Source organism: Pseudoliparis swirei, chromosome 18, assembly GCF_029220125.1.
Source record: "Pseudoliparis swirei isolate HS2019 ecotype Mariana Trench chromosome 18, NWPU_hadal_v1, whole genome shotgun sequence".
Lineage (NCBI taxonomy): Eukaryota > Metazoa > Chordata > Actinopteri > Perciformes > Liparidae > Pseudoliparis > Pseudoliparis swirei.
This window is the reverse complement of record NC_079405.1, coordinates 27954175-27965312: the sequence shown is the minus strand read 5'-3', so window position 1 is coordinate 27965312 and position 11138 is coordinate 27954175. Positions and strand designations below refer to the sequence as shown.

The 11138-nt window shown below is 45.0% G+C and overlaps 1 protein-coding gene across 1 annotated transcript; it reads left to right on the top strand.

Moving 5' to 3' along the window:
* The first annotated feature begins 395 nt into the window (after nt 1-395).
* On the top strand, nt 396-9772 carry wdr1 (WD repeat domain 1). Its single transcript, XM_056438286.1, has 15 exons — nt 396-509; nt 2824-2945; nt 3422-3512; nt 3608-3755; nt 4422-4602; nt 5158-5235; nt 5379-5459; nt 6085-6318; nt 6402-6491; nt 7256-7410; nt 7745-7832; nt 7922-8032; nt 8161-8334; nt 8434-8578; nt 9051-9772. The coding sequence occupies exons 1-15, from the start codon at nt 494-496 to the stop codon at nt 9155-9157; spliced, it is 1821 nt and encodes a 606-aa protein (XP_056294261.1). The 5' UTR covers nt 396-493; the 3' UTR covers nt 9158-9772.
* The last annotated feature ends 1366 nt before the right edge of the window (nt 9773-11138 follow it).

Genomic DNA, 11138 nt, shown 5'->3' with positions numbered 1-11138 from the left:
AGCCCTCCTTATTTGTTTATCTATCTATCTATCTGTCTGTCTGTCTATTTTTGTACGTGTATGAATATTCAGATATATTTATTAATTTCTCAAAACAATTACTTTGTCTCGTTTGGTTTTTAACTCCCTCTCACAGGAGTACAAAAGAAACCAGAATCAGATAACGTTGTCTTCTTTTCGTAAATAATCACTCGGACTTAACTAATTCTCAAAATAGTTCACGACTCATCAATATAATAGATGAATTGTCGCAGCCCCCTTAACTGGGCGGTAATTGCCTTGCAACCTGAAAGACCGCACTGAGGGCCACAGACGCCCTGTGACTTCGCGCGCGGCTCGTGGCTGAGTTTACTATATATGGGCAAAGCCAGGCAGAAGATCCCTGCGCCCGCTTCCGTGTTTGTGTGATCAGGGAGTGCGCAGCCGGGGGAAAGCTTCGCCGTTTCATTCATTTGTTGGCAGTGACGTGAAGCAAAAGTGACCAGCAAGGAAGATGTCTCACGAACTGAGTAAGTCTCGTTTATTTTTTTATGGCGACGGCGGAGAGGAGCATAAAAAAAAAAAAGCTCCGGAACTCTTAAAACATGTAAACGGACATTCTTCCGCAGATAGAGCCCAGTCGGCCAGGTAGCTAGCCCGCGGAGAGCTAGCCTCGCCCCGTAGCCGTTGACACGTAAAACAAGACGGAATACGATTTATTATTTGTTTTAATCCACATTTACATTTTCATCCGTGTCCGACAACGAGGGTTGCACAAAAGTTACATATCCACGGCGGAGGGGTCGGTTGGAGGAGGCGTGAGCCGGCCGAGCTAACGTCAGTCAGGAAGTAGTTCTTGGTGTGTTGTGACATGTCCAGACGAGACTGGCGGAGGAGTGCGCGAGGAAGGTGGCGCGAGGGAAGCGGCGCGAGGCGGGCAGTTGGGCTGTCCTCTTACGTTTTTTTTAACAATTTTCTTGATAATAAATCAAATGTTAAAGTCAATGCGGAAACACCTTTTAAAAAATGCAGATTTAAAGGACTGCTCCCAGGCTTTGTGGTGGTGAATATACAGGAATGTGCATCCAAAGACACTAAAATAGAGATGTAAATACATTTATTTATATGTTTTTATAGGCATGTATATGCAACGCCACTAAAATAGTGATATAAATGCATTTATTTATGTTTTTACAGGAATGTACATCCAAAGCCACTAAAATAGAGATATAAATACATTTATTTATATGTTTTTATAGGAATGTATATGCAAATTCACGAAAATAGTGATGTAAATACATTTATTTATAAGTTTTTATAGCAATGTATATGCGTATTCACGAAAATAGTGATATAAATGCATTTATTTATGTTTTTACAGGAATGTACATCCAAAGCCACTAAAATAGAGATGTAAATACATTTATTTATATGTTTTTATAGGAATGTATATGCAAATTCACGAAAATAGTGATGTAAATACATTTATTTATAAGTTTTTATAGGAATGTATATGCAACGCTACTAAAATAATAAGTGATGGTGTAAATAAATGTATTTATATGTTTTTACAGGAATGTATATACAACGCCACAAAAATAATTAGATGATGGATGATTTATGATTTATTACCTTCGCATTGAAAATGCCGGAAGGTTATGTTTTGATCGCCATTTATTTATTTGTATGCGTGTTATTCGCAAATCTCAAAGTATTGAACCGAATCACATGAAATTTGGTGGGATGATTGTTTATTATCCGGGGACCAGTTGATTAGATTTTGGGATCGATCGGGTCAAAGGTCAAAGGTCATGAACAGGTCAAAATCTTTTGCAGAACTCAAAAAGTATTGAACCGAATCGCATGAAATTTGGTGGGATCATTGTTTATAATCCGGGGACCAGTTGATTAGATTTTGGGATCGATCGGGTCAAAGGTCATGAACAGGTCAAAATCTTTCGCAGAACTCAAAAAGTATTGAACCGAATCGCATGACATTTGGTGGGATGATTGTTTATTATCCGGGGACCAGTTGACTAGATTTTGGGATCGATCGGGTCAAAGGTCATGAACAGGTCAAAATGTTCTTGAATCGCCTGAAATTTGGTGGGATGATTGGTTATTATCCGGGGACCATTTGATTAGATTTTGTGATCAATCGGGTCAAAGGTCAAGGTCATGGAAAGGTCAAACTCTTTTTTTTACCATAGCACGATACATTTTTGTCCAATTGGCATGCAACTAATGCCATAATGTTCATAATTCAATGCCCAATCTTGTGATATGCGACGGTATGCGCTCTACCGAGTGCCCATTCTAGTTTATTTATATGTTTTTGGGTTGGAATGGAAGAACCCGGACAATAACGTTACACAACTACAAAATATAACAACACCAACCACCCAGCCTCATAATCTTGGAAACCTCTCTCATGCATTTTGTGATGCGGCATCAATAAGATGAGGCGGAGTATCAGGAAGTACATTTAAAAATCAAATACTTTTTTAACATAAGATGACAAATATGCACTTCAACAATGCCCCCCCCCCCCCTCCGACCCCGCCATTTGTCATTCTCACATCTTTTTATTATCCTTTCGTTGAAAAATCAAAATCGAATGCACACGTCTCCGTGAGCTCAGCATAACGCCTCAGAGTCGTTGAAGAAGAGCTAAATTAAAAACGATGCCGATTACTCTGCACACTCGGATCCTATTTGGAGGCGAGATATGCGGCTCCGTCATCTCCCGTAGCCCTGGATGTTCAATGCAACGTCATCCATTTGTTTAATATAAGCCGAATGCTTTATATAATCTGACTGCTTTCTTCTTTTTCTCATTTTTAGAGCATGTATTCGCCAGCCTCCCACAGATGGAGAGGGGAGTTGCGAAAGTGATTGGCGGCGATCCCAAAGGAAACACCTTCCTCTATACCAACGGGAAGTGTGTCATCATCAGGAACATTGAAGTAATGTTTATCTTTTTTTTGTATTTGTGCCTATCTGAGTCGTCTCGATGGCGTTTTACTCCCAACTATATCTCGTTTTCCTCCACAAGAATGTTACGACTTCGTCGGCTGATGGTGACCCAACGTCATACCTGCCGCTTCATTTGACACCTGCATTCCCCCAGCCATGCCTTCGTCATAATATATTGAGTATATGCATAATGGCACGGTCAAATGGTGACGTCTAGGTGCAAGATGACATCATCAAACTGTGGCTGTCGGCTACATTTTAAGATTTTCAGCTGGCATTCAGTTACTCTAAATAATCAGGAAGGAAATGTATGAAACATTCTCTAGTGACGACGCTTTTTTAAAAATCCAAAAATTCATAAACACTAGTGGATTTAAAAGTGAACGAGCTCTTTATCAGTTGCTCAACGCCCAAAGTAGAGCAGATAAATTATCACTGCTGATGTCTCACAATTCCTGCTTCACAGAACCCGTCCATCGCCGACATCTACACCGAACACGCCCACACGGCGACCGTCGCCAAGTACGCCCCGAGCGGATACTACATCGCATCTGGAGGTAAACGACCACGACTAATGTGTCTGCGTGGCGCCAGAGGAACGTACGTAACGTCGCTAAAACTATTATTTTATGTCCTTTAAAAAAAATTATAGATGCATCAGGAAAGATCCGCATCTGGGACACCACCCAGAAAGAGCACATCCTCAAGTACGAGTACACGCCCATTTCAGGCAAGGTCAAGGACATCGCCTGGACCGAGGACAGCAAGAGGATGGCTGTCGTTGGGGAGGGACGAGAGAAGTGAGAACACTAATAATGAAGTCCATTGTTTGCTTTTAGATGTTTTTTATTCATGCCGGTTTGATATCAACAGTTATAGTGGTTTTCTTTCTTTCTTGTGATTTTGTATTGCTATTATCAGGGTTCGTACGGTCATGGAAAACCTGGAGAAGTCATTGAATTTTAAAATGGTCATTTCCAGGCCTGGTAAAGTCATGGAAAAAATTTAAATCATAAATTTTGGAAAAGTCATGGAAATGTGTTATCACATGTTCATTTATGGCGAGTTTGAAAGAATTAATATGGTTTTTTTTAAAGAAAGACGCTCAAAATATAAGCCGGCGTACGCTCTCGATACGCAGCATTTTCAAAAATGTTCATGTTTATACCGAGATTTCAGTTTGGTCGTGGACATCTGGTTAAAAGTCCTGGAAAAGTCCTAGAAATCCACTGGTCAACTCAAAATGTGTACGAACCCTGTATTCAGTACAGACACCTTTTAAACCTGACTCGCACAACATGTGAGGCCATCAACACAATGATATATCATTTAAAAGTAAATAAATTGGTATTTTAGTCCATCAGCATGATGCAATATTCTGCATATGCTCTTGTTTTTATGTCTTCCTGGGGAAACTTGTAAAAAAAGTCCCTCAACGACGTCCCGCTTGTGGTTCTCCTCTTGAGGTTCGGCTCCGTGTTCCTGTGGGACACCGGCGCCTCGGTCGGGGACCTCCACGGCCACTGCAAGGCCATCAACAGCGTGGACATCAAGCAGTCGCGCCCGTACCGCCTCGCCCTCGGCAGCGACGACACCTGCGGATCGTTCTTCAAGGGGCCGCCCTTCAAGTTCGAGTTCACTCTCCGGGTGAGTTGCAGAGGGGGAAAGACTCTCCCCTCACGGGAATGTGTGTTTCGGGAAAGCAATTGGTGCCAAGATGGTTGATCCGACAGGCCAGATGCCGCCTTCTGCTCCAGTTGATACGAAACATCCTCCAACCGACTTCATGGCCGCAGGCGAGGGAATCCCTCTGACTCGGAACCAGCGCTCTTATTTTGAAGGGCCATCTCCCCGGTTCTTGTGTTTCCATGTTATATAACCCACTTCCCCTCTTACTTCTTGGATAATGTGAGCCACATTCTTGAAGCGGATCTTCCGTCCAGAAGCACTTCTCGCTTTATTATTAAAAATCCTATATTTTGAAAATCTTTTTTTTAATGTAGCCTTAAAATTAGACGTGTCTAAAGTAAAGGACTATTACAATATTTGTCAACAAGATGACGGCAAATGATAAATATATTTATTCGTGCCTTAAATACTATGACGGTGGATTGAAATAAAATGAAAATATGGCTTCTTTATTAATGTGTATATTAATGTCAACTCTCTCCCTCCCCCCCCCCCCCCCGCTGACCGCTAAAGGACCACAACCAGTTTGTCAACTGTGTTCGTTTCTCTCCAGATGGAAAGTTTTTTGTTACAGCTGGAGCTGATGGCCAGGTGAGTGATCACATGACCCTATAAAGGGTCTACAAGTTAAGATTGCGAAACTATCCCTATGATATCTACAGAATTATAACTCTCAAACGGTCGTCCTAGAGACTGTTTCTTTTCTCCACGCCTAATGAGCCTCATGTCCACAGATCTTCCTCTACGAGGGAAGCGATGGAAAGCTCGTTTCCTCACTGGGTGGAGAGAAGGCCCACAACGGAGGCGTCTATGCTGTGAGTAGCTGCTTTTATTATTATTTTAAAGTAAAACAGGGTTCGTACGGTCATGGAATTTTAAAATGGTCATTTCCAGGCCTGGAAAAAACTTAAATCACAAAAGGTTTTGTTGAAGAATGGAAATGTGTTATCACATGTTCATTTACGCCGAGTTTGAATTAATTAAAATAATGTTTTTAAAGAAAGACGCTCAAAATATAAGCTGTGAACGCACCGTAACTGGAAAGTTCGCTGGTCATTTGTTTAATTTAAGGTATACTGTATGCTTTGGAATTCACAGTTTAAATACTAAATGTTTTCACTGTTTCATGTATAAACCGAGATTTCAGTTTGGTTATGGAAATTTGGTTTAAAGTCCTGGAAATCCATAAAATATAAGCCGGCATACGCTCTCAACACACACAAATCTACAGTTTTCATGTTTATACCGAGATTTCAGTTTGGTTATGGACATTTGGTTTAAAGTCCTGGTCAAACTGTAAGAACCCTGCATGCTTTTCATACACTGAGGACATGCGTTCCCTTTTTTTTTTTTTCCTTCTTAAAAGTGTTTTGAAAGCGTTATTATTTTTTGTATCTTCTAAATCTATCTCCCCGCCCCTTTTTTTTTAACCTCCTCCAGGTCAGCTGGAGCCCCGACAGCTCCCAGCTGATGTCCGCCTCGGGGGACAAGACGGTGAAGCTGTGGGACGTCGGCGCCGGCACAGCCGTCACCACCTTCAACCTGGGCGCCGACGTGTCGGACCAGCAGCTGGGCTGCCTGTGGCAGAACGACCACCTCCTCAGCATCTCCCTGTCGGGCTACATCAACTACCTGGACAAGAACAGCCCCGACCGGCCCATCCGCACCATCAAGGTCAGGCCCGGAGGTCGTCGGTGCGTCCGAGCTTCTGTTGGGAGACGGTCGATGTTCTCATGGGCGCTAAACTCCTCCAACAGGGCCACAGCAAGTCCATCCAGTGCCTGACGGTTCACAGGAAGGACGGGCGGCCACACATCTACTCGGGGAGCCACGACGGACACATCAATATCCTTCCGCTGAGGAACCGGGTCTTTCTGTACCGCACGAAGTTCACGGTCTGGCGCTAAGAGACGCCCCGGCAACCGTCGAGGGATCTCCTCCTCGCAAATGTTCGGTGTCCGATCGTCGGCGCTCAACTCGAGGGTTCTTTAGCAGGAATTGAAGCCCACATTAAGTCTGGGAGACGGTGTGTTTTCATTGACTTTTTTTTATTTGTAAGACTTAGCAGATTTTCTAAAGATGTTTACAATTGTTTTAATTTGGGGCTTTTTAAGAGGAGATGAAATGCATAGTTAAGGAACAAAGGCTGGGATCTTTTTTTAGGAGTGTCGTGGGTATTCACTTAAGCCGAGCAGAAGTTTTCCTATTAAGAGATGCAGTCAATATAATGTCTTAAAGTTTAAAAAAATCGCTCCTATTCCTCTGAGGGATTTGGCTGTTGTGGTGCAGTCACTCGTCCTTTGGAATTATGCCACCTTGTTTTTTAGTAGAGGTGTGTGTGGGTGGGTGTTTGCGTGAAGTGTGTGTGTGTAGGGATACAGAGTGCCAGGAAGCTTGATTAGTTCTGCAAAGACGCTGTTCTGGTGTCCAGTGCTCTGTAGCGCCTCCCAGTGGAGAGTAGTGGGTACTGCTTGCCCATAGGGTGTGACGGGTCTGCAGGGCTGCTTTTCCCGCCTCTGGAGACGCTCGCCGCGTCTCGTATGGAGGGCCGGCTCACTTCGGGTCGAGAGGTCAACGGGTCGGCGTGTTTCCCTTAACCGAAGCTCCACATTACTGGGATGCGGAGACCGGCGAGAACGACTGCTTCTCGGGGAAAGGCCACACCAACCAGGTGAGCAAGATGACGACGGACGACGCCAACCAGCTGGTGACGTGCAGCATGGACGACACGCTGCGCTACACCAACCTCGACAAGACGGAGTACAGGTAGGGGTCGTGACCTTTGACTGGGGATCTGTATCTGTGTTACTGGAGAACTCGCCCGTCTGTCATTCACGACACCAAGAACAACGTTGTGATATGCATCACGTACATACTTTGGATGGAAAATAGCAATTTTAAAAAACAGTTCCTTTTTTAATATTTCATACTCTTAAAGGGACAGTACGTGCATAAATAGGCGTATTTTTCCTGGACTCTAGACATAAACTTGTATCCTTTTTTATTCTTAAACTCTCCGTTTTAAGTCTTCGGTGTCCCTGTAGCGGCTGACCTTCTCCATATCGGCGTCCTCTAAATAATCCTCCCTGCTGGTTTTCAGTTCCTCCCATGTGGTGAAGATGGATTTCCAGCCTAAAAGTGTGTCCACGGCTCCAGGAGGGCTGTCGCTGGTGGTGTGCATCGGCCAGGTAACACCGACACGAGTTACGAGCTCCGAGCTCGATGTGCTTCCAGCGCTTTGCGTGACCTCGTCGTTCGTCCCTCTCTCTCCTCCCAGGTCGTCTTGCTGAAGGACAAGAAGAAAGTCTTCACGTTGGACGGTCTCGACTACGAACCCGAGGTCGGCGCCCTCCACCCCGGGGGCGCCGTCGCTGCAGTGGGCGGCGCGGTAAGTGGATCTCTGCTTTAAAAGCTTAGGAGGATTAAAGGTCTTGAATTATCACAGGAAACGCCACGCGCTCTTCGTCACGCTCTTCATCACGCCCTTGATCACTCCCTCTGTGCCTCCTCCTCCAGGAAGGGGGCGTCCGTCTGTACAGCATCCAGGGCAACACTCTGAAGGTCGAGGGTCAGACCCTCCCGACCGCGGGCGCCGTCACGGGCATGGCGTACTCCGACGACGGCGCCTACCTGGCGGTCATCGATGACAGGAAAGTGACCATGGCGTTTACCGTGGCCGACGACTACTCGGTACGCGTCTTTTATCCCCGACGATTACGCAATGTGGCAGTTTGGTAAGAAGTGATCGTCTCTTATGTGCGTTTCCGTTTTTTCGTTCCTTCCCACCAGTTAAAAAACGAGTACCACGGTCACCACGCCAAGCCGGTGACTCTGGCGTGGTCGCCGGACAACCAGCACTTTGCCACCGGCGGGATGGACATGATCGTCTTCATCTGGAACATCGACGACTCGGACCGGAGGATCAAGCTCCCAGGTAGGCTGTGCGCACGTGCACTCACACGAGCACTCTCAAGTACACACGAGCACTCTCAAGTACACACGAGCACTCTCAAGTACACACGAGCACTCTCAAGTACACACGAGCACTCTCAAGTACACACGAGCACTCTCAAGTACACGAGCACTCTCAAGTACACACGAGCACTCTCAAGTACACACGAGCACTCTCTAGTACACACGAGCACTCTCTAGTACACACGAGCACTCTCTAGTACACACGAGCACTCTCTAGTACACACGAGCACTCTCTAGTACACACGAACACTCTCGTACACACGAACACTCTCGTACACACGAGCACTCTCGTACACACGAGCACTCTCTAGTACACACGAGCACTCTAGTACACACGAGCACTCTCAAGTACACACTTGCACCTGGTTGTGTGTATATATATAACGAACCTGAACAGCGTAAACACGTCCGTCTTCATCGTCTCCGTCTAGACGCTCACCGGCTGCACCACGTCAGCGGCCTGGCGTGGGTGGACGAGCACACGCTGGTCACCACCTCCCACGACGCCTGCATCAAGCAGTGGACCATCCGATACTGAGCTCCTCCTCCTCCTCCTCTTCCTCCTGTCTCGTCACTGAACGGCATCTGTAAACATCTGAATTGTACATTTTTGGGCTCTGGCTGGGGTATAAAAAAAAAAGCTCCCTTTTTAAATAATGACGACTCTTCGATGTGATTCTCCTCGACGCGGAGGCGACCCGGCGGCGCCGCGAGTTGCATCTCCGAGCGCCGCGGACCCGCCGTGTAATCTGTGAGCTCGACATTCCGTAATAATCGCTTCCTCTCGGGTCGCATCTGAAATCCTCCCGTGTCGATCTTTTGGGCTCGATGCAGATTGAATAAATGCAATTTTTTTTTTTTCTTCTAAAAACTTTCTGGTTCCATTACTGAAATGAGCAGGAACCGGTGTGACACATTTAAATGTCGGCGGTGTAAAGGGGTGTGTGTTTGTCTTTTAGGTCTAAGGTTTTATACTTTATGTATCACTACTTTTCTTGTTGACATGGAGTGATGATGAAAGAACAAAGGAGGCTGACAGTCCCGTGTTGTTGCTTCTCTTTTGACCCACTATGCTTGTCTGCACTTGTGCCCGCCCCCCCCCTCATGTCTTTATGCATTATTAATTAATAATAAAACATTTTTATGCATTTTACCATTCATGCAGACGTGCACTCTTTTTACTGGTGTGTGATCTACAACAGAGTGCAGCCGAGTTGCTTCATGAAAGTTAAATAAGACTTTATAACTCTGGCATTGAGAACAGCAAAATGTTTCACAATAAAAGCCCCTGATACGATGGCAGAGTGTGTCTGCAGTACCCTGGACAGACCACAAGGGGGCCTCCGATCACCGAGTAAATTTACCATGTGTCTGGATGATAATCGTATCAATCTATTATGAAACAAATATAACAATATACACAAATCAACTGCACATTTCTATTGTTCAGAACCTGGAAGCCGACCGGTCGCACACAGTTTTACAGGTTTTACATTCCTGCTTTGGTTGGCAGATCTGACACCTCTTACTTTTGTTTAAAAAAAACTTTCTTTAATTTTTGCGAGAACAGAAAAACACATTTGAAAAGACACATAAAATATTCAGACCAACAAACATAAATCGCCACAATGTTCAAAAAGATACCAGTAGCTCTCCACCAGCACCCACTGAGCATACAATGCTCCCAGTAGCCCACCGGTCCCTGAAGGCCTCATCATTGTCCACAGCCTGGGAGTACGAGGGGTCCGCCCTTCAGAGTGATGCCATAGAAGAACCATTTCTGGTTCCACAAAGAACCTTTCCAACCAGTGTTCTTTAAAGAACCATTTCTGGTTCCACAAAGAACCTTAAAACATGGTTCTTTAAGGCACCATTTCTTCAAACCAGGGTTCTTTAAAGAACCATTTACTTGAGTTATTTTAATAACCTATAAAGATGTCTCGAAGAACCTTAAAAAATGGTTCTTCAAGGCACCATTTCTGGTTCCACAGAGAACCTTTCAAACCAGTGTTCTTTAAAGAACCATTTCTGGTTCCACAAAGAACCTTAAAACATGGTTCTTTAAGGCACCATTTCTTCAAACCAGGGTTCTTTAAAGAACCATTTACTTGAGTTATTTTAATAACCTATAAAGATGTCTCGAAGAACCTTAAAAAATGGTTCTTCAAGGCACCATTTCTGGTTCCACAGAGAACCTTTCAAACCTTAAAGAACCATTTCCTTAGTTATTCAAAGAACCTTCTTTTTAACGCAATATTTTGTCCCAAAAAGATGGAAACAAAAGTCTCTGAGACCCGAAGCCCCCGCTCAACATGAAGAGGCCCGAGAGCCGAGGACACTGGACCCACAGGCGCTCTAGGGCCTCCGCTCCTCCCCCAGGTGTGGATCCAGATGTGCCCGGTAGCTATTTGGGGCTATAGCCCCGCCCACTCCCCTCCACTCCCTCAATCCGGCCAGAGAGCCACAAGTTGGAAAGTTCACGGCCTGAACGCACATTTCATAGACGTCTTTCTTTCCTC